The sequence below is a fragment of the Rhinoraja longicauda genome, chromosome 23 (assembly GCF_053455715.1).
Source record: "Rhinoraja longicauda isolate Sanriku21f chromosome 23, sRhiLon1.1, whole genome shotgun sequence".
Classification (NCBI taxonomy): Eukaryota; Metazoa; Chordata; class Chondrichthyes; order Rajiformes; family Arhynchobatidae; genus Rhinoraja; species Rhinoraja longicauda.
In genome coordinates, this window is record NC_135975.1 from 21,570,462 (window position 1) to 21,594,555 (window position 24,094).

Below are 24,094 nucleotides of genomic sequence, written 5' to 3' on the forward strand. Positions count from 1 at the left end.
TCAGCCCCATCTACCTCTCGAAATCCTTCTTATCTCCCCCCCCCCCCCCCCCCACCCCCTGCACTTAGAAGAGCAGGCAGCACACTGTCAATCCCAAAACATGCCCTTGTCCATTCAAATGCGCCAATGGCTTTGGATGTCAGGGATAACTGAAGCTTGCACCATGGGAAGCAAGATTTTTTGGCAATCTGCTGCGACATTCATGATTTTAGGGCACAGAATTTTCGAAACCATGTTATTTTGTTTTGCGCCCTAGTATATCAGCAACATTTTTAAATGGATATTTCATCTCCTCTTGCTTCACTGCAAAAATAATTTCTTTCTTCCCTTTGTTTAGCCAAATATTGGCAGATTAGGTATTCCTCATGGACCATCAGGAGAAAAGGTTGCCGTAGTTACGGTTGATGATTGTGACACTGCAGTGTCTGTGCGATTTGGAAGCCATATTGGAAACTATTCATGTGCTGCCCAGGGAACACAGACTGGGACAAAGAAGTAAGATGAAATAACTTATGTACTTCTAAGCTATTTTATAATTTAATTTGAATAACTTTAAAAATATATATTTTTATTAAACATTACAAAAAAAACTTCAAGTATAATTTAGTTTTTTAAATTGTTATACTCTCTGTCTATTGTGTCTTGCACTCTCGTTCCATCTTTATAACCCCATAGCACTGATTATTCAGCGAGGAGTTTGAGGCAGCCCTGGTGACTTCCTCTGAGCTTTTATCCCCTAATGTGGAGCAGTGGGTCCGAAGATGGGTCGACCCGAAACTTCACCCGTTCTTTCTTTCCAGAGATGCTGCCTGTCCCGCTGAGTTACTCCAGCATTTAGTGTCTCTCTCCGGTGTAAACCAGCATCTGCAGTTCCTTCCTGCACAGTACCTGATTACTGTTTGCATTCATCCTGTCTAGTGAGACGTAACAAAGGGAACTGAGTGTTCGATGGCCAGACTTTATTAAGATCCTTGTGTGCTACCAGATTTCTGCAAAAAACCCACACTGCGTGCATGTTGATCTTTCAAACCTTCACCCACATTTAAGAGGATTTCAGAACGGCACATGGAAGTGCAGGAAAATAAAGGGGAATGGGTCACGTATCAGCAGATGAGATCAGTTTAGCATGTTCTACACAAACATTGTTTGCCAAAGGACCCATTCCTGTGCTGCATTGTTCTATGTTCACATGCCTATGCTTTCTGTGAACGGAACTGGAATTTTGAGGATGAGGAAGACCAGAGCTAAGAGTGATCCTGTTCTTTTCTGATGATAATGTAGACAGTTCCCAGCTAGGACAACTTGATTTATTTCAACCCTTCCTCTCTTCTTAATCTGAGCTGCTAGGATTAACTTTACTACGGCCACTGGTGTTTCAGTTGAGGACTGCTGGCATTGTGCAGGTCCACAGATTGACCTAGTTATTCGAACTGCCCAAGATCCAAATCATACACTGTGGGGGGGGTGTTATGGCCCGGCATGTATGGCTGCTGAAGGTACTGGCTCACCTATCTTCATTGATGATACAACTGCTGATGGTAGTAGCATAATGAATTCTGAAGTGTACAGACACATCCAATATGCTCATGTTCAAACAAATGCCTCATAACTCATTGGCAGACAGTTCATTCGACAGTAAGACAATGATCCCAAACATTCTGCGACAAAGGAGTTTTTCAAAGTTTAAAATGGTCAATTCTGAGTGGCCAAGTCAATCACCCCATCTGAACCCAATTGAGCATGCCTTTTATATGCTGAAGAGAAAACTGAAGGGGACTAGCCCCCAAAGCAAGCAGAAGCTAAAAAATGGCTGCAATACAGGCCTGGCAGAGCATCACCAGAGAAGACACCCAGCAACTGGTGATGTCCATGAATCACAGACTTCAAGCAGTCATTGCATGCAAAGGATATGCAACAAAATATTAAACATGACTACTTTCATTTACATGACATTGCGGTATCCCAAACATTATGGTGCCCTGAAATGGGAGGGATTATATATAAACACTGCTGTAATTTCTACATGGTGAAATCAAAATATATCAAAAAGGCCTTTATTAAAATCTGACAATGTGTACTTTAACCATTTGTGATTTTTTTCTATTACAAATCTCAAATTGTGGAGTACAGAGGCAAATAAATAAATGATGGGTCTTTGTCCCAAACATTATGGAGGGCACTGTATATCCAGTTAGCTAGCTCCCCCTGGTTTTCATGGAATCTAACCTTTCAGAACAGCCTACCATGCAGAACCTTATCGAATGCCTTGCTGAAATCCATTTTGACAACATCTACGACTTTGCCCTCGTCAACCTCCTTGGTTACTTCTTTGAAAAAAACTCCCATCAAATTTGTTAGACACTGTCTCCCGCGTACAAAACCATGCTTACAATCGCAGTGGGCCTGCACAATGCTGCCACAACTCCCAGTGGGTCCAGTGACTGTCCCTGTCTTGAGTGATTGGTGGCTCAGCCTCATATCTTTGCCAAATACGGCTTAACAATCAATCCTTCTCAAATTTAAAATGAACAACTGAAATAGCATCAACTGTCATTTTCTGAAAAGTGTTCCAAAGTTCTGTCTCCCTTTTCATGATGAAGCCTTTCCTGCCTTTACTCCAGGCTGTCACTTTTGGGCTCTGTCCCAAGCCATTAGTACTCTCCATCTCCCATATCAGTTTCGTTTAATATCTTCTCTTTACATTTTTAATTGCAGGGAATGTGTGTTCTTCCTCTTCCAAATTAGGCAGACAGCCCAGAAGAAAATTTACTTTTGGCCTGTCAGAAAGGGAGCACTGTAGTTCAGTGGCATCTGATGTTTAACAAAAGGCCAGTTCATGGCTTCCTTTGTTGACCACCAGCAATGGTGGACATCCATAATGGTGGACATCCATAATGCAACTGAATATGCTGTATGTATGCTACTATTCCAAATAGAGTATACTGCTCTTCCATTTTAGATTGTAGAAGTAAGTTTATATTATGAATACAAATGCTGAATTACTCAGTTATGTTGTTTTAAATGAATTTTCAATTGTCCATGTTAGCCCAAGTTCTAAGCTAAGTTATTCACCAACAAAGAGAGTTTGTGCCCCTTTCTCTTTCTTCAGGTCTTTGGATTTGACTGGTCCTCTGTTGCTTGGGGGTGTCCCGAACCTGCCTGAAGACTTTCCTGTGCGCAATCGTGAATTTGTGGGATGCATGAGGAACTTGACCATTGACAACAAGCAGCTCGACATGGCGAGTTTTATAGCAAATAATGGCACACTTGCAGGTAAATCTTGAGAACTTAAATCCTGCATCAGCATGAAACATGTTTTATATGGCTATACTGTGTGACTTTGAAGGTGTGTAAGCAATCTTGAAAATGTAAATCATGCATTAGTATCCTTCTTAACTGATGCATTTGTGGGATGTGGTCTTCACATGAAAGCCTATCTTTAATTGCTTTTGAAAAGTGTTGGTGAGGTACCCCCCCGACCCCCCATCCCTGTCCCCCCTAACCCACTGGTGTCCAGGAAATGAAGTTATTCTCACAAGGCTACTAGGTGTCAGGAATTTGACCACCACATCAATGAGTAAACGCTAGTACTTTTCCGAGCCAGAAGACATATGGGAATTTCAACGCCTACTAGTTTGTCTCCTGGTCAGAATGGTGTATGGCTTAGCAACAGACTTGTAGATGACGGTGTTTTCATGCATCTACTGTCCTTCATCAGATGGTATCTCCATCAGATGGATTACTTTGTCTTGGATGATGTTGAACTCCTTGCATGTTGTTGGAGCTGCACTTGTCTGGATATAGAGAGTATTCCATCAAAGCCTTGCATCCTCCTAATACGCATGTTACCTGTGCTTAACAAATTATAGATATTTACTCTCAGGCTATCAAAAACAGTGGCTTCAGTGGGCAGCACATGGTGTTCAATTGTCAGTGAGCACAATTTATTGATCCTAAAATAAGGAATGGGGAAGTGAGGACAAATTCCAGGATAATGCATTAATTGAAAATGATCTGAGGGAAGTCCCTGCATAGATCTTGAGGACCGAGGTGATAAAGCATATGTTAAACTAATTTAAATCAGAACATAAAACTAGAAGCTACTCAAGATGCAAAGCAGCATCTGTGGATAGAGGAAAGCAGAGTTAATATTTCAGGTCAAAATCTTTTTATCAGAATTTGCCAGACTTTTTTGTTTTTAGTTCAGATTTTCATTATCTGCAAGATTTTGCTTTTGTCTGAATTCAATAGCCTTGCCTGATCTTTTGTAATTTTTATTTTCTTTGGGGTCATGTACAAACCTTGATTCCTCAATTTTTTTAGCAGTAGTTATCAGAACGTCAAAATAGAAAGCCATTTATTGTTTGTGCTTTTATTTGCAACAAAGAACAAGTTCACACAAGAACACTGGTGAAAACCTCGGCTGTTGGGGTTTAAAATTTGCTGTCTTTTCACTCTGGTTTCAGTGCACTCAATTCAAATTCAAAGCTAAAGGCCAGAAATGTTTCTGCATCTCAAAAAAAGTCTTAAAGCAGCAGTGTGTAGTGCTGTGTACCAGGGCTGTGTGAGGCTCTTGGCAACAAATTTCGAGCATCGAAGGCCCAAGGTGTGCGTGTGTAATAGAATCAAATAGTTAACAAGGGAATGGTTACAGAGCCCTTTGCTCTGGAGGGTGAGGAAGAGGTTGGGTTTGCCAAGGATTGTAAAGGTGGGGTTGGCAGATGGAGAGAGGACTGGGAAGATTAGTGAGGATCTGACCTGGCATCCTGACTCGGGACAAGGTTTCAAGGTCAGTTTATTGTCACATGTACCAATTAAGGTACAGTGACATTTGAGTTACCACACAAGCCATACTAAGTGAAAAGCAACAAGACACACAACCACATAAAATAAAAGTTAACATAAACATCCATCACAGTGGATTCCACATTCCTCACTGTGATGGAAGGCAATAAAGTCCAACCTTCTTCCTCTTTCTTATCTGCGAGGGATTGAAGGAAAGCTTCAACAGATCCAGTGTCAGGGGAGTAGGTCAGCATCATGTGACCTACATCATGTGACCCCATTAAAGCATGGAGCCACGAGGAGAGAGAGTTGAAGTAGCCCAGGACTCCCAGTTCACCGGTTTCAAAATATACAGAACCACTCTGAATGACATCAAAATATGCCTGGCATGCAGTTTCTTCTTGTTGTTCTTACTCAGTGACTTCTGTTTGTATCTGCAAAGGACTCAATCATACTCAGTGACCGCGTTTTACATTAAATTAATTTACTTAAATGGCTACAGTACATAGAAGAAATTGTAGCTCAACATTAATTGGGATATTTCCCGACCATTCCTTAGGGTAGAGCTTTCTTGGGAGAATATCATCCAATCAAGTTCATTATTGGCACGCAAAATAAACATCTAGCTTCTTTTCTCTTATACAAGTTTATTCTTGTTATTGCATAAAGAATATTGACAATTTAAGTACTTTGTATATCTTGGATGTAACGACAGTCTCACCCTAAAAATGATAAATGAATAACATTTCTCCTCTTGGGAAGATGTCTGAAAGGAGATAAATCGACACGAGGTAAGAAAGGAAGGCCAGACTGGAGTTATTTGTGGCGAAGGAAGAGAGGTTGGAAATAATGCCTTTTTTTATCGCAGGGTGTCCAGCTAAGAAGAATTTCTGTGACCTAAACGTATGTCAGAATGGTGGACATTGTGTGAACAAGTGGAATACGTACAGCTGCCACTGCCCCTTGCGATTTGGTGGCAAGAATTGTGAACAAGGTGAGTGATTTTAATCCACTATGGTTAAAGGAAAAGTAGTTTCTTTTGGCTTGAATCAAACCCAAGCTCAAATCTAGATCGACCTTATAACTAACTATATTACCAACAATTTGTACAATGTACATCCAGGCTGAACTTGTCCGGTGACTCTAATGGAAATGAACAGGCCAGTACATGTGCCACTTGATATTGATCCTCTGACTGCTTATAGCACCAATAGATTGGTCTATTTAGTTGTCTGGCTGCAAGGAACTGGCCAAACCATACGCTTGTTAGTGACTCTACGTAGCATTAGTAAACTGATCAATCCACATAGAGCACAGTGGCACAGCTAGTAGAGGTATTGCCTCACAGCTCCAGTGACTCAAGTTCAATCCTGACCTCAAGAACTGTTGGTGTGCAGCGTGCATGTTCTGCCTGTGATCATGTTGGTTTCCTCCAGGTGCTCCAATTTCCTCCCACATCCCAAAAACCTGCAGGTTGGTCAGTTAATTGACATCTGTAACTTGCCTCTAGTGTGTCGAATGAATGGCGGAATCTGGGGAGAGTTGATGGGAATGGGGAGACAATTATGTGATTAGTGTAAATAGATCCTTAATGGTCGGTGTGAACTCTGGGACAACGGGCTTGTTTATGTTGTTCTGTGACCATAAAGACCGGTTTAGTTCCGTGCGATTCTTGAGTTTAGACTACTAACACATTCTCAAACCTTGTTGTTGTATACTAAGTCCAGAAATGTTCCCTCCAAAATAATACAGAATCGAGTCATTTTAGTTACTTGTTGATGCTAACTCACAATCTTGGAACATTAAAATTTTAAATCTCCATAGAGACATTTAAAGCTCTTTCCAAAATAATATTCTTTTGTCTCAGAATATTTAATTAATTTCTATGTGAAATGACTTTAAACACTGCTGTGTTGATTTTATAAAAAGAGTTGGGGCAGCTGCTGCTGAATATTCAGTTGCTGTGAATGCCATTTTTAATATTAGAAGTTTGGTCAGAAGCCAATGTGTACCATTGTCTTGTTATGAAGATGTTCTGCGCAGTGTTTTTCTTAATTTTAAAGTTCATAAGATGTAACAGCATGGACCTTCATCTGTCTTTATATTGCACAAATCATCTTGTATTCACAAAGTATTTCAGAACTCTCCTTTGCTGTAACTTTCCATGATGTCCTATTGAAATCCCACCCATTGTGATTCAGCTTAATGTCGTCGTGCTTTTATCTCTGCATCATTCATGCAGGTACTGACATCTTCGGGGTGCATGATGCTCACCTCTTTCTGAAAGAAGTTAGAACAACAATGAGCAGACTATCATTTTCATTTCTGAGTCTCAGCCTTGACAAGAAGATGTGAATTAAACGGTTCCCACTGGGATTTCAGTGCCTACATCTGCCTGCCTGCGTTGTTAATGCCCTGCATATTTCATATCTCATTGCTGAGTTTCACAGTAATTGCAGCATCGGCAGTGGCGATAGATGCTGAGTGATGAGCCAGTTCCATGCAATGGCTTAGGGTCCACTTGCAACAGCGGACGTGGCCTGTACCAGCAATTGCATGGGATGGGGATAACATAGCCGCACCTATTTTGAATTCACGTGCATTCTCCTGTACTTTTCCTCCTCTCCATATCATCCTTTCATTCCCATGTCTGCAGCTGCGGTGGCTTACACCTGCTTTACATAACATCTAGTAGCAACGATGTGGCAGCCGTTATCTCCAAAGGTAACGGCCATGAGTTCTGGTACCACCCTGCGGTAGGAAAGATGCCGTTACATTGGTAAGAGTGTCGGGAAGATTTACAAGCCTGTTGCCAGGAGTCGAGGGGCTGAGCTACAGAGAGAGGTTGGGCAGGCTAGGGCTTTTTTTCCTTGGAGCTTAGGAGGCCGAGTGGTGATCTTATGGACGAAGGGATTAAAAGTACCATTAGCAAATTTGCAGATGATACTAAGCTGGGGGGTAGTGTGAATTGTGAGGAAGATGCAATAAGGCTGCAGGGTGACTTGGACAGGTTGTGTGAGTGGGCGGATACATGGCAGATGCAGTTTAATGTAGATAAGTGTGAGGTTATTCACTTTGGAAGTAAGAATAGAAAGGCAGATTATTATCTGAATGGTGTCAAGTTAGGAGGAGGGGGAGTTCAACGAGATCTGGGTGTCCTAGTGCATCAGTCAATGAAAGGAAGCATGCAGGTACAGCAGGCAGTGAAGAAAGCCAATGGAATGTTGGCCTTCGTAACAAGAGGAGTTGAGTATAGGAGCAAAGAGGTCCTTCTACAGTTGTACCGGGCCCTGGTGAGACCGCACCTGGAGTACTGTGTGCAGTTTTGGTCTCCAAATTTGAGGAAGGATATTCTTGCTATGGAGGGCGTGCAGCGTAGGTTCACTAGGTTAATTCCCGGAATGGCGGGATTGTCGTATGTTGAAAGGCTGGAGCGATTGGGCTTGTATACACTGGAATTTAGAAGGATGAGGGGGGATCTTATTGAAACATATAAGATAATTAGGGGATTGGACACATTAGAGGCAGGAAACATGTTCCCAATGTTGGGGGAGTCCAGAACAAGGGGCCACAGTTTAAGAATAAGGGGTAGGCCATTTAGAACGGAGATGAGGAAGAACTTTTTCAGTCAGAGAGTGGTGAAGGTGTGGAATTCTCTGCCTCAGAAGGCAGTGGAGGCCAGTTCGTTGGATGCTTTCAAGAGAGAGCTGGATAGAGCTCTTAAGGATAGCGGAGTGAGGGGGTATGGGGAGAAGGCAGGAACGGGGTACTGATTGAGAGTGATCAGCCATGATCGCATTGAATGGCGGTGCTGGCTCGAAGGGCTGAATGGCCTACTCCTGCACCTATTGTCTATTGTCTATTGTCTATAAAATTAGGAGAGATTATAGATAGAGTAAATGTAAAAGAGTGTTTGCCCCTGAGTTAGGGAATCAAGAACTAGAGGGCATAGGTTTAACTTGATAGGGGAAAGCTTTGGAAACTGAGGGTCAACTTTTTTCACTCAGAGAGTGGTAGGTATGTCGAACAAGATGCCAGAGGAAGTAGTTGAAGCAGGTATAATAACAGTGTATAAAATACATTTGGTCAGGTACAAGGATAGGAAAGGTTTAGAAGGATATGGGACAGGTGTGAGCAAATGGGACTTCTTGGTTGGGGGCATCTTGTTTGACATGGAGAAATTGTGCCAATGGGCCTGTTTCATAACATAACATAACATAACATAACATAACAACACTTTATTGTCACTCGGCACAACACCGAGCGAAATTTCAGCAGTCACACAAAATACAGCAAAAAGAAAAGAACACAGGACACCCGACCCCAACACAAACATCCATCACAGTGACTCCAAACACCCCCTCACTGTGATGGAGGCAACAAAACTTCCCCTCTCTTCCCCCCGCACCCACGGACAGGCAGCTCGACCCCTACCGAGGCAAACGACACGCACAGCCCCCGCAAGGGGATGGAAGGCCCCCCGGCCGAGCCGCCCCGGGCACCGAAACGTCCCGCGGCCACACCGGGCGATGTTAAGTCCAACGGCCGAGCCGCACCGGGCACTGAAACGTCCCGCGGCCGAACAGCGCTGACGATGTTAAGTCCAGCGGCCAAGCCGCGCCGGGCACTGAAACGTCCCGCGGCCACACCGGGCGATGTTAAGTCCAGCGGCCAAGCCGCACCGGGCATTGAAATGTCCCGCGGCCGAGCCGCACCGGGCACTGAAACGTCCCGCGGCCGAGCTGCGCCGGCAATGTTAAGGCCCGCAGCCGAGCCGCACCGGGCACTGAAACGTCCCGCAGCCGAGCTGCGCCGGCAATGTTAAGGCCCGCAGCCGAGCCGCGCCCCGGGGAAGAGACCTAATAAAATAAAGGTTTCCCCCCGCCCCACCCCCCCACCCCACCCCACACCCCCACCACACACCCCCACCACACATACACAGCCAAAAACAGAAACAAAAACCATCCCAACACCGACACAAACAAAAAAAAAGAAAAAAAGACAACAGACTGCCAGAGAGCCGCAGCCGTGATATGACACTGAGTATTTCAGTAATAACCATGCTTTTTTTAAACTATAGTGCAGTGCTTCAGAGAAATTCCTCACATCCTTATTTGACCATTGCTTATTGTTCACAAGACAGTATAGGACTGATTATACCGAGATCAGTGGTTAAGTCATTGCAAGAGTTTTTGGCTGAAATTTTTGATAGTGTTTAAAAAAAAAATTAAATCGCATTAAAGGAAGCTACATTTATATACAAAATAATTCCAGTAATAGGACATGCTTGGAATTTTGGTGTCCGATTGGCAGATTTTCCAGACCATTAGATATTCCCATTAATATGCCACCCACTATTATTTCACTATTCTAGATGGTACACAGTATCAAGTTTTCCAGTGAAACTGGTCAATAGTATGAAACTGACGTACCGTGGGTTGAAAGGGGGCGTGGGGACCAGGGCCTCACTGGGGTGTTGAGATCAAAAGATCATGAGATAGGAGTTGAATTAGGCCATTCGGCCCAACAAGTCTACTATGCCTTCCAATCATGGCTGATCTATCTGTCCTTCCTAACCTCATTCTCCTGCCTTCTCCCCATATCCTGTGACACCCGTACTAATCAAGAATCTACCTATTTCTGCCATAAATATATCCACTGACTGCCTCCACACCCTCTGTGGCAAAGAATTCCACAGATTCACCACCCTCTGACTAAAGAAATTCCTCCTCATCTCCTTCCTTTAATTCTGAGGCTATGACCTCTAGACCGAGACTCTCCCACAAATGGAAACATCCTCTCCACATCCACTCTATCCAAGCCTCTCAGTATTTCGCAGAGGGAACGGAAGCCATGGTCATGGAGAGTTGACAGAGCAGAGAACCTGGACTCCCATGTGTTAAAGGGGAACACAGCAAACATTATCTGGTGAGCCAGATGCTGAAAAAGCAGGATTTATGGACAGTCATTATTGGAATTCAACTCTATAAAAATAAATATGATCACTAGGCACGTCACATGGCATGTGGAGAAATGGGTCAGATTTGAGAATCAAGTTGTCTTTGGGCTTCATTCTTGTAGCCATGGGTTTTGCTTGTGGCACAGCCCCAGTAGTGACAATGTGCCCAGCTCTATGGACCGCCGGGAAGTTGATTCTTGGTTTGATCACCAGGTTGTGAGAGGAATGTGGATTTCACAGTGCTGCTGTTAGTCCCCAGCTGGGTCTGAATTGCAGATCCTCAAGTGGAGTAAGTGGTGCACAGATTTCACTTCTGCACTAAGTGCACATTGTCCTTGCATGCACCAAAAATTATAATCGGAACTAATTTCCTTAACACTTTCACCATGATGACAAGAAAACGTTAAATCTCAAAGGTTTCAGTCTGAACAAGATTAACATGATAATCAGTCCAGCGTTCAATGTGTATGCCATTCTCTAATTATGATATATACGTCGTTATCACTACCACACGAGCTGCAGATTACAGAGAGCAATTATATCAATGTAAATCAACTGAGAGCATCATACAATGCCAACAATTTCTGTTCCCTTTACAATTAGAATATTCATTCATGTCCCTGAATGTCACGAGTGGCTGGCTGATTCGCAAGAGCTTCCCCCCCCTTTTGTAACATATTTGAAGGTAACCTGCCTTTCAATACGAGAAAGAGCCATTCAGTGAGTGATAACAAAATAAAAGTGAATCTGTTTAACTTGTAGGAGATGAAGCCACAAAGCAGTTTAACTGATTTAACCTAAACTGACCCCTTTCTTTCCGAAGCTGCCACGGTGGGCCACTGCTGCGAGACTTTCAGACACGAAGCTTGAATACTTTGAGCTTTGAAGAAAGGGGCAAATGTTTTGGTTTCACGGTGAAAGGCACCCAGAAGATTGGTCTGTCATTACTCAGAGGCAAACGCATGGCCACAAAGGAGCTTCAGGTTGTTGGAACCAACAATGTGGAGGCTCTGGGCCTGGAGCTCGTTATTTTATGCCCCCACTTTCCCCACTGCAATCAGTCTGAAGAAGGGTCCCGACCTAAAACATCACCCATCCATTTTCTCCATGTTGCCTGACCCGTTACTCCAGCATATTTTGTCTATCTAAGGATGGTGAATCTGTGGAATTCATTGCCACAGAAGGCTGTGGAGGCCGTCAATGGATATTTTTAAGGCAGAATTTGACAGACTCTTGATTTGTTCGGGTGTCGGGTTTAGGGGCAGAGGGCAGGAGAATGGAGTTCAGAGGGAAAGATAGATCAGCCATGATTGAATGGCGGAGTAGACAAATGGCCTAATTCTGCCACTATAACTTATGAACTTACAATGGAGCTTCAATTGTTTGATTTTCATTTGTGTGCCTGTGGCCATAGCAGTGATTATACAAGTCTACAGATGGGTAAATATTCACCATGGTATGTCCCCTTGCTGCTGCGTGGCCTTGCTTGCACAAGGTCTATGAATACCAGCACTGCACTGCATAAATCAGAGCATTTTTTAACCGTTGGAATGCAGTCTATGTGAATGTCAGCACCAGGGATTACACTCCAAGGACAGCTTGCAAAGCTGGGATTTGCATTTCCTTCGGTATGGTAGATTGAAGTGAACCACTTGTAGTGTTTAACATGATTGATGATTTGACAGGATAGATAGAGAGAATCTGTGTCCTCTGTCAAATCACCCAGAGCAAGGAGGCTTAAGTTTAAAATTAAAACCAGGCCGTCAGTGAAGACGTCAGGAAACATGCTTCACCTGAAATGCCGCGTAGGTCTGAAAAAGGATCCCTGAAAAGCTGAGGTTAAATCCACTGCAACTTTCATCAGAGATGTATTTCTAGGAGGCAGAATATGGAACCAAAGCCAATAAATGCCATGGAATTGTGTATCAGAGATATCTAATAAAATGATTGAAAAAGTTTAAAGGGCAGAATATTGCCATATTGATCAAAATTGTCCTTTATTTTCACAGCTTACACTTATTTTGAATGTTAACAGGCCATTTGTTGCTGCAATTTGTCATTTACATTAGGATATAAATAATCGGATAGTAGTCTAATGTTGGAAAATTATTGTTGTGCACCTTTTATCTTAAGTTCACACTTCTTCCTACTCCTTTTCGCACATGTTAAGTAATGGATGAAATTCTTTGTATTTCTTCTGTTTTTTTGTTTATTTTGTTTTTTAATTGATGTCTTTTAACATGTACGAAATAAAATAAAATGAAATGAAGGCATTTTACACTAATGGAGATGCTCTTGTAACCTCTCCCCAGTGATGCCCAACCCCCAGCGGTTCAAGGGTAGAAGTATGATCTCCTGGGCTGACCTTGATATCACTATATCTGTGCCCTGGTACATCGGCCTCATGTTCCGCACAAGAAAGGCCAATGGGTTCCTTGTTCAAGCAAATGCCGGGACTTCCTCCAAAATCATTATCCAGGTGAGCAGCTACCCTGCAACATTGCACGCTGAGTAATATTACTGCCACTGCTGAACTAAAAAAGTCTGGTTTGTCACTGGTGTTGGCCGTAGAAGCAATCTTCCTCTCAACATTAGCTGTGAAATGCATCACAGATTAATTATCACCATTTTCATACTTGGCAGAGTTGCTATCCTGTGTTAGCTATTTTCATTAATTAAAAGACAAGTGTAATTTCTGGATAATTCTATTTTTAAATTACAACATTGACTTTGTTTATCCAGATTTGCTCCCTTGCCATTCGAGTCAGGTTAATGTTGACGTTTAATATGATTGAATGAAATATTTTATTAAAATAAACTCTCCCATTTGATGTGAGAACAGACTCTTTTGTTCGTACTTGGAAATTCATGACTTGGGATGTTTTGATTTGGTTCCCTTCATCTGCTGCTCCCTCAGCAGGGACTGTACTAACCTCTGCAAAGTCAAAACTTTTCTTTTGCTGACCTCTCTATAACATCGGGCAGCTGTAAAATTATCAGTGGATTTCCTTGGTATTTTTAAGAGCTAAAGCATTTCTGCATTTCTATTTAGAGTGTGTGTTGATAGGTATAAGCTGGCTTCATGCCCAAGCATTTTAGAGTGAAGGGAATTCATTCAAACTTGAAGTAGTGTGTGTCATTGTTTCAGTGTATACTGTGTGAATTGGCTCTAATGCTCTTACTGTTCCGTCTCTGGCAGATAACGGATAATACCCTACAGTTTGAAGTGTACAACAGACTCGGACTCAGAGCCAAACTGAGACTGCCTCGAACAAGGGTCAGTGACGGAGACTGGCACCATTTACTGATTGAGATAAAAAGTATGAAGGATGGCAAAGACATCAAATACATGGCAGTCATATATTTGGATTATGGAGTGTACCAGGTAACTTATTTCAGGGATATTTCTGCATTTCAGTCAGTCTCCAGTGACCAGATTGTAGACGTTGAACTCCACAATTACATCCAAAACTGAAAGTGTCACAAAACACCTGAGCATCTGCTCCTGAGCATCATTGTGTTTGGTCTAGTTTCCCGTCACATGGTGGTGTACGTAGGTCTAACTGGAAAGTCAGGTCATAAGTGCAAAATCTAGGTATCACCATCTCAAGATGGATTAACATCAACTTTTGAGCTTTTGGGTTGAAACCATTTTTCATGAACTGGATTCCAATACCCTCAGGGATCTCCAACAGAATAATTTTTCAATGTATCTAATTGGCAATCCTATGTATGTTTAGCTTTTGGAAAACTTGCTTTTTGGAAAAGCACCTTGTGTGGTGCATCTGTCAGAGACAGGCATCATAGTTTACCACGTGGCTATAGATTTAATTTTGCTGTTTATGGTGTTCCATAAACTGAATGTAATGTTTCTAAGGCATCCATTTTTATACTGAAGAAGACACAGAATGCTGGAATAGCTCAGCTGATCAGGCAGCATCTCAGGAGAACGTTGATAGGCAACGTTTCAGGACGGCCCTTCATCTAAACTCTTTCCTGAGATGAGCTACCCCAGCACTCTGTGTGTTCTTTTGTGAACCAGCATCTGCAGTTCCTTGTTTCTTCGTTCTCCTATTGCTTTTTATACTCTAATCATATACTCCAATCACATCACCTCTTTGTACCATTTATCTTTCTGGCAGTTCTTGATTTAATTTCACCTTCTTCTCTTCCCTCGATCCTTTTTGTTTCTTTGCCTTTCTCCTTGTTGAGGTAAAGTTAATGAAAGCACCCATCTTGCATCACATCCAGAGCTGCCAAAGTGCGGCAACAACTGTACCTGAGCTTGTTGACCCTTCATGGGCTCTGCTTCCACAGTTACATTTTGCAATGTTTCAAGCCCCGTTCCCCAGGAATAGCCATCACTTTCCAGATGTGATGTTAATGTCATTGGGGATAACCAAGAAAAAGCCGAACACTTAAATGCAAAGATTGATTTTAGTTTTTTTATTATGCAGTGAACTTGCATTGAAACTACTCCCTATAATAATATCTTGAAGGATAGGAAAATCTGCTAAAATGTTGCAATTTCACAGGATACTTGCTCCCAAGTGACACTTCCACTGACGAGCATTAAGTGTTGCATTTGATCATTATGGGAAATGCTCCCAGTATACTAGGCAGGATTTCAACAATGTTGCTGAAGGCCAGACGTAATGTTAACAGCAGCAACTCTTAAGACAGTGGAACTAATTGTAGACTTTCGCAGAGCTCCCCATCCTCTCCCCCCACTCACCATCAACAACACTATAGTCACATCTGTGCAGTCATTTAAGTTCCTTGGAACCATCATCTCCAGGGACCTTAAATGGGGGGCCACCATCGACTCCACAGTCAAAAAGGCCCAACAGAGGATGTACTTCCTACGGCAGCTGAGGAAACACAATCTGCCACAGGCAATGATGGTCCAATTCAATACTGCTATCATTGAGTCCATCCTCACCTTCTCCATCATGGTCTGGTTTGGCTCAGCCACCAAGCACGACATCCGGAGGCTGCAACGGATCGTTCGCACAGCTGAGAAGGTTGTTGGCTGCAACCTTCCCCCTATTGACAAACTGTGCACTGCAAGGGCCAGGAAGCGAGCGGGCAAGATCATCTCTGACCCCTCTCACCCTGGCCACAAACTCTTTGAAGCACTTCCATCTGGAAGGCAACTCCGGACTGTCAAAGCAGCCACAGCCAGACATAAAAACAGCTTTTTGCCACGAGTGGTAGTTCTACTCAATAACCAAAGTCTGTAGTTTCTTTTTTGCTCTGGTTTATTTTCACCCACATATTTAGACCGTAATATTATATCCTTATTGTTTTGATGTGTTTATGCTTTATTCTTAATTGTTAACTGTATGTTTGTGTTGTCATTTGTGAGCGGAGCACCAAGGCACATTGCTTGTATATGCACATACTTGGCCAATAAATTCATTCATTCATTCGTTCATTCATTCATTCATTCATTCATTCAAAAGACAAGCACTGATTTATAATGTTTCTCAGTCCCCCATGCACCGTGTAAGTGCTACATTATTGCCATTTGAATCAACCAATAACTGAAAAAGTGTTCTTTAATTTTTGACTGCGTGTCATTACAGGGCAGTGTAGAAATTGGCAATGAATTGCCAGGATTAAAATTGAAAAATATATTTGTTGGCCGCCTCCCTGAAGGATTGACCACAAAGCAGCAAGGGTTCTATGGCTGCATGCAGGTAAGAAGCAATGGATCACTGAGATTCATTCTTTCCCTCCACTGTTACTTGTACTTCATCCATGCTACTAGATTGAAAATCTAGAGAACTGCACGTGCTGGAAATGTGAAATTTAAAACAATGCTGAGAAAAACCCACCTTCCTTGCTCGCCATACTTATTTGATGTAGAGTCATCAAGCTGAAAGGTTAAATGATTCTCGTTCTACAGATGCTGTCTGAGTTTACTTTAGACTTGTAGACTTTAGAGATACAGCACAGAACAGGCTCTTAGGCCCACTAAGTTCGTGCTGACCAGTACACTAGCACTATCCTACACACTAGCGACAACTTACAATTTTTACCAAAGCCAATTAACCGACAAACCTGTACGTCTTTGGAGTTTATGAGGAAATTGGGGCACCCAGAAAAAAAACCCACGTGGTCACAGGGAGAACATGCAAACTCTGTACAGACAGCAACCCATAGTAAAGATCGAACCTGGATATCTGGTACTGTAAGGCAGCAACTCTACCGCTGCACCACCATGCCACCCAAAGTTTTTCTTGCATTTTCTGTTGCTCATGCAACCAAATTATCTTTGTTTAGACACTGGAGTACCCATTCAGTTAGAACAGTTTTCTATCACCACAGACCAGAGACCGCTGAATGTGGTCGGTCGGTGAGGCCTCTGGATCGTTTTAAATGGTGGAGACCTGTTTCCCAGGCTTCTCACAGAGTTGCTGTGAAGTTTGACTGCAGCAAAGTATCCGTTGATCCATGAGCAGCTGCACAGTGAACAAAATCTCTGACTCTTCCTGCCCTTTCTCCCTGGGATTATCAGTTTCTACATACAATGCTGTATAAACAGAAGATCCCAAAATATAGAAAGGTCATATTTCACTAATTTGGAGTGATACATTCTTTGCCAGCGATGGCTTCGTTTGAAATACTTGCATCTGAGTTGCAAGTTAAATACCATTTAAGCCACTTGAGCAGACAAACCTATGTTCCCTCTAGAGTGCATTGCTGAGAGTCCTGAACACTGAGGTACAATCTTTCAAATGAAAACTTAAAAGAAACGCTCTCAGGCATAAAAATCTCTTGATTTGAATTCTCCATGGATATGCATTTTTTCTTCACATTAATGCATGTATATGTTCTACGTTATTTGTATTTGGATGTGCAATTCACTACTATAATCTGCATCTTCTATTATCATTTTATCTCTATATATTTTGAAATTTTCCCACTGAGAAGAGATTGCTCTCATCCCAGTGTTAATCGCCAACCCCTCGTTTTGAGACTGTGAACCCTGGTTTCTGATGCCTCAGGCAGGGGACGCATTAGTTCTGCATCTACTTTGTCAAGCCCTGCGAGGATTTTATGTTTCAGTAAGATCTCCTTTCATTCTTCTAAACTTGAGTAAGCATTGGCCCAGACTGTTCTATCTCATCTTGAACAACCTCCCCCCACCATCTCAGGGATCAATCTGATAAAGCTTTATTGTGCAGCTTCTGCCATAAGTGGGAAGGTAGACCTGCGTACAGTATTCTAGATGAGATCTCACCAGGGCTCCATATAGTTGCAATGTTTACTCATTTCCTCAAAGCCTTTTGCAGTAAAGGCCATCATGGTGCAAGTATTACTAATTGTTTGCTGCATTTGCATGTTTCCTTCATGATTTGTGCACAAGAACACCCGTCCTTTTGAAGACCAACATTTTTTCAGTCTCTCACCATTTAAAAATATTCAAGTTCACAATTTAAATGCAGTTCAGTTTGGAGAAACAGCTTGGAAACAGGCCCTTCGACCCACTGAGTCCACAGTGGCCATCGATCACCCGTTCACTCTAGTTCTATGTTATTCCATTCCAACAAGCTAGGGGATAATTTACAGAGGCCAATTAACCTACAAACCCACATGTCTTTGGGATGTGGGAGAAAACAAGAGTACCCAGAGGAAACCCGTACAGTCACACAGGAAGAACGTGCAAACTCCACACAGACAGCACCCGAGGTCAGGACGAACCTGGGTCACTGGCACTGTGAGGCAATGGCTCTACCAGGTGCACCACTGTGCTGACCCATTTTTCTGCATTGTATTTCATTTGCCACATTTTCACCCATTCATTCAGCCCATCTGTATCCCCTTGAAAAAATACACAAAGTGCTAGAGTGACTCAGCAGGTCAGACAGCATCTCTGGAGAACATGGATTGGTGATGTTTCATGTGGGGAGCTTCTTCAGACTGTCATCATTAATCTCACGACTCGCATTGCCAGCCAGGTTTGAATAATCAAACATAGCCCAATGTCTCTCTACATTCTGAGAATGGTAACTTGATCTTTCGACTAGTTGTGAAGCATTGGAGGGTGGGGAAGCTCTTTACCTGGAGAGCATGATTGATAGTACATTTGGTGCTAATGACATTTCAGGCACTCGATTTTAATTGCACCTATTGTCCCATTGGTGAGTTGCCTTCAAGTATGAAGCTCCTTCAGTATTATATTGTGAAGAGAGTTTTCTTTGATGTATTAAACTTAATTAAAAATAGTTCCTTTCTCTACTCTATGATAGGGACTGCGAATGGGTGATACTTCAACAAATGTAGTAACTCTAAACATGGATCGAGCTGTAAAAGTTCAAGTAGAGAATGGATGTGATATTCCAGACCAGTGTGATACCAATCCCTGTCCTTCAAACAGCTACTGCACTGATGACTGGGACAGTTACTCCTGTTTCTGTGAACCAGGTAATTATATGAGATGTTTTCTTTGACTCAGTACAATGTTTGATATCAATGGAAAAATTACTCAGTGAATGCTGAATTATTTGAAAACATTTGACCAGGTGTTAAAGTGAGACACCTGACCAAGAGTAAGAAGCACTTTGTTAATTAGAATCATACAGCGTGGAAACAGACCCTTCGGTCCAATTTGCCCATGCCAAGATGCCCCACCTCTTTTGATAAAATACATCCCTTGATGCTCTTGAACACATCATCAGTGATGTAACCTAGGGTCATTGGGTGCTTCGGGTCTTTCAACATCAGACACCCTCGCCCGGGCAACCCAGCCGTGGTTGGTCAGACCACGACTTGTTGATCAAACCACGACTAGTCCCACCTGCTTGCATTTCCCTCTAAACTTTTCCTATCCATGCACCTGTCCAAATATCTTTTAAATGCTATTATAGTACCTGCCTCAACTACCTCCTTTGGCAGCTGTTCCAGATACCCACTGCCCTCAGTGTGAACTAAGTATTAATATGTATTATTCTCAGGACCATGTCTTCTGTAATTGCTAGATCTTCACACGTATACAGATCATTTTCTCATGCAGCTTTTGGACACAGTTCAATGTTATTTAGTGGATAATTCATTCTGGTAAAAGGAGCAGTGCAAGTATTTGTTAAACTAAAGCTAACAATTTTCTTTGCTCTCCTTAACAGGATTCTTTGGGAAGAACTGCATTGACGTCTGCAAACTGAATCCATGTGAACACGTGTCCCACTGTATCCACAAACACGGCTCCTCACATGGATATGGCTGTAACTGCGGAGAAAACTATTATGGTCAATATTGTGAAAACAAGTAAGGAACCAAACAACAAAGTGGTGATGTATTTGGATCTATTTTTAAGCAAGAAACAGCATTGTTTGATCGTGCCAGAGCACTCCCAACTGCTTCTCCCAGTCTTATGAGCAACCATAGTGTTCACATGGAAACCAAGCAGCCTCACATTGGTTTTGAGTTTAGAAAATCTTCTAAATTGAAATTATTGACATCCAAAAAAAAGGAAGAAACATTTTTGTAGTTTGTGGATGGTAATTTGTAAGGAGAATCTTAAATGATCAAATGCTTCATGTAACTGAATGAAACCTGGGGCAGTGAGTAAGTTTGTGGAGCACTATATTGAGAGGGTGCTATTTACAAAGACGCATCATGTTCAAGAGTCCAGTTGATCATCTTTGGAGCCTGATGTTGGAGAGTTTTTATTGTGCTGCTGGTTGCTGTCATTGAGAGACATATAATGTGATCCTGTACAACATGATCAATGATGTGAGCAGGTGATACACAAGAATGTAAGTGTAGGAGATAGACTTAAAATGCTGGAGTACCTCAGCGAGACAGGCAGCATCTCTGGAGAGGAGGAATGGGTGACATTTCGGGTCAGACTCTTCTTCAGAATGAAAGTCACGGGAAAGGGAAACAAGAGATACTGAAGATGATGTAGAGATATAGAACAAAGGAATGAAAGATATACAAAAAAAGTAACAAGGATAAAGGAAACAGGGCATTGTTGGCTGTTTGCAAGGTGAGAATGAAAAGCTGGTGTGACTTGGGTGGGGAGGGGTGGAGAGAGAGGGAATTGAGGGGTTACTTGAAGTTAGAGAAATCAATTATACCCGTGGGTTGTAAGCTGCCCAAGCGAAATATGAGATGCTATTCCTCCATTATGTGTTTAGCCTTACTCTGACAATGGAGGAGACCTAGGTCAGAAAGGTCAATGTGGGAATGGGAAGGGAAATTAAAGTGTTTAGCAACCGGGAGATCAGGTAGGTCCAGGCAGACAGAGTGAAGGTGTTCAGCAAAACGATCGCCCTGTCTACGTTTGGTGTCGCCGATGTATAAGAGTCCACATCTTGAACAACGGGTGCAGTAGATGAGGTTGGAGGAGGTACAAGTGAGCCTCTGCCTAACCTGAAAGGACCGCCGGGGTCCCTGGACAGTCAAGGGAGGAGGTATAGGGACAGGTGTTGCATCTCCTGCGGTTGCAGGAGAAGGTAACTGAGGAGGGGGTGGTTTGGGTGGGAAGCGGTGAGTTAACCAGGGAGTTGTGGAGGGAACGGTCTCTGCGGAAGGTGAAAAGGGGTGGAGATGGGAAGATGGGACCAGTGGTGGGATCCCATTGGAGGTGGACAAAATGTCGGAGGATTATGTGTTGTATGCAATGGCAGATGGGGTGAAACTTGCCGATGTATAAGAGTACACATCTTGAACATTGGATACAGAAGATGAGGTTGGAGGAGGTGCAAGTGAACCTCTGCCTAACCTGTAAGGACTGCTGGATCCCTGGACAGAGTCGAGGGAGGAGCTGTAGGGACAGGTGTTGCATCTCCTGCAGTTGCAGAGGAAAGTAATAGGTTGGTTGTGCCCACCTCCTTGTGACTGTGGCTTAGCTGCCCCGGCTTCCACTCGTCTGTGCCAGTTGCACACAGAGTTCAATTCTCCATCCTTTCAAAAATATATCTACCTCCTCTTCAAAATACCTACAGCGATCCAGCCTCCACAAGCTTCCAGCGTAGAGAATTCCAGAGATTCCCCACATGCTGGGAGAAGAAATTCCGATGTTTTTTATTGACTGTACCCTTATCTTGTAAATAGGTTATCTCATTAAAGACTCTCCCGTTTGTAAAAACTTCTCAGCATCTAACTTTCCATGGCCCATTAGGATCTTATTTGTTTCAGTAAGATCACTCCTCGTTCTAAACATTTCCATATTCCTCATTGGTATATTGCTTTTAAGAATTGGCAAAAGTAGCCATATCTGTAGGGTGGCTCAGCCAGTGGTACTGCTGCCTTGCAACCCGTGTTCAGTTCAGATCTGCAGTGCTGTGCAGTCTGCATGTTCTCCCCATGGACTCAATGGGTTTACCCCAGAGACACCGGTTTCCTCCCAGATCCCCAAAACATGCGGTTGGTAGGTTATTCAACCACTGTGAATTGGCCCTAGCGTGCAGGTGAATGGTAGAATCAGGGAAAGGTTGATAGGAATGTGGACAGAATTATTGGTGATTATTCACTCATGGGTATTTATTCACAAAATGCTGGAGTAACTCAGCAGGTCAGGCAGCATCTCAGGAGAGAAGGAATGGGTGACGTTTCGGGTCGAGACCCTTCTTCAGACTGATGTCAGGGGGGCGGGACAAAGGAAGGATATAGGTAGAGACAGGAAGATAGAGGGAGATCTGCGAAGGGGGAGGGGAAGAGAGGGACAGAGGAACTATCTAAAGTTGGAGAAGTCGATGTTCATACCACTGGGCTGCAAGCTGCCCAGGCGAAATATGAGGTGCTGTTCCTCCAATTTCCGGTGAGCCTCACTATGGCACTGGAGGAGGCCCATGACAGAAAGGTCAGACTGGGAATGGGAGGGGGAGTTGAAGTGAAAGTACAGTTGGGGCCCGTTGCAGGTGTGGGTGAGTGAGGCCCGGAGCTGTGGGAGAGTCCCATTCACTCATGGGTATATGGAACGTGCTGCCAGAGGAGATAGTGGAGACAGGAATTTAAAGGACACTATATACAGTGTGTGTTTAAAAGACGGGTATAGGAATAGGAAGTGTTTAAAGGGATTTGAACTAAATAAAAGCAAATGGGACTATCTTAGATGGAGCAACTTATTCGGCATGATTGGTTTGGACTGAAGGCCCCATTTCCGAACTGCAAGACTCTATGACTCTGATAGGTTATAGGGAAAATCAGTGGGGAATGGGATAGCTCTCTGAGCTGACATAAAGTTGAAGGGCTGAGTGGCCTCCTTAAACGTTGTGAAGCAACAGGAAATATGATTGGCAATAGCGGTCAGATAAAACAAAATAACTCTGGAAATGGCTGAAACTTTCATTATTTAATGAAGTGTTCCTGAGATTAGAGACGGCTGCTAGTATCCAGTGTAAATTTGCGTCAGGGGATTAGGTACAGTTTGGAATGTCTTGACTGCTGACACTTTAATGACAATCTCTGAACTTTTCCAGGATAGATCTGCCATGTCCAAGGGGAAGGTGGGGAAATCCCACCTGCGGTCCTTGCAATTGTGATACCAACAGGGGCTTTGACATCGACTGCAACAAGACCACTGGAGCGTGCAGGTGTAAGGTAGGAAACACTGCCCCAACCAAGCCTCCCTTAACAATGCTCAAATATCACAATTTATAAATGTCTGCAGGAAATGGATATTCAAAATTGCATGGAATTAAGGCGGCATTTCTTACATTTGATAGAGCAGATTATTCTGGTTTCCTTCCATTTTTCATCCGCTCACAATTTTGATGAAAGACTATGTTGGCACAAATCGCTCCAGTTTCTGGCTCGCAGCCAAAGCCATCATCCATGTGAGTGATTCCATCTAGAGTGCAAGCTGTAACTATTTTCCATTTGTCTCTACATGGTATGACGTGGAATAATGAGCACCCTGCATTCACTATTGTAATTTAGCATGGTTTGTCTCCGAGGCTGTCAACGTACTTCTGTTCACAGCAAATCACTTTCCCCAGCTCTGCACTGACTTCCTTACATGACCGGCTAGAGTATGGGGATTTTCAGGTGGTGTGTGGGAGGGTTTGAATCTGGTGAGTTGCTCATCGACTGATCAGTTGTTAGTGGGCGTATTGAGTTGGGTGATAAGAGGCTGGGACAATGTGAGTTAAGTATGCGGGTCTTGATTTGGGTGACAGAGGACAGCAGAACGTTGAGTTTGGTGCTTGCGGTTGGAGGACAGTGAGTCAGGAGTAGGGGGCCATTGAGTCGGGGCAGATTGGTGTTGAGTTTAATGGGTGGATGTCGTGGGTGATCAGGCGATAGAGGGGGAATAGATGTCAGATGAGTGTTGCATACATGAACGTTGTGTGGGGGTTGGGAACGTGAGTAGATGTCATCAGTGATCACTTGAAG

The 24,094-nt window shown here is 43.1% G+C and overlaps 1 protein-coding gene across 2 annotated transcripts in view; it reads left to right on the top strand.

The window, feature by feature from the left end:
- Positions 1-24,094, top strand: part of celsr1a (cadherin EGF LAG seven-pass G-type receptor 1a) — a 286,490-nt gene that overhangs the window by 207,217 nt on the left and 55,179 nt on the right. For both annotated transcript variants that reach the window (XM_078419812.1, XM_078419813.1), the window contains exons 7-15: positions 338-495; positions 3,110-3,273; positions 5,654-5,779; positions 13,057-13,223; positions 13,944-14,129; positions 16,333-16,446; positions 19,003-19,177; positions 19,876-20,017; positions 23,179-23,299. In XM_078419812.1, the coding sequence (XP_078275938.1) occupies positions 338-495; positions 3,110-3,273; positions 5,654-5,779; positions 13,057-13,223; positions 13,944-14,129; positions 16,333-16,446; positions 19,003-19,177; positions 19,876-20,017; positions 23,179-23,299 (1,353 nt within the window). The remainder of the gene's footprint in view (positions 1-337; positions 496-3,109; positions 3,274-5,653; positions 5,780-13,056; positions 13,224-13,943; positions 14,130-16,332; positions 16,447-19,002; positions 19,178-19,875; positions 20,018-23,178; positions 23,300-24,094) is intronic.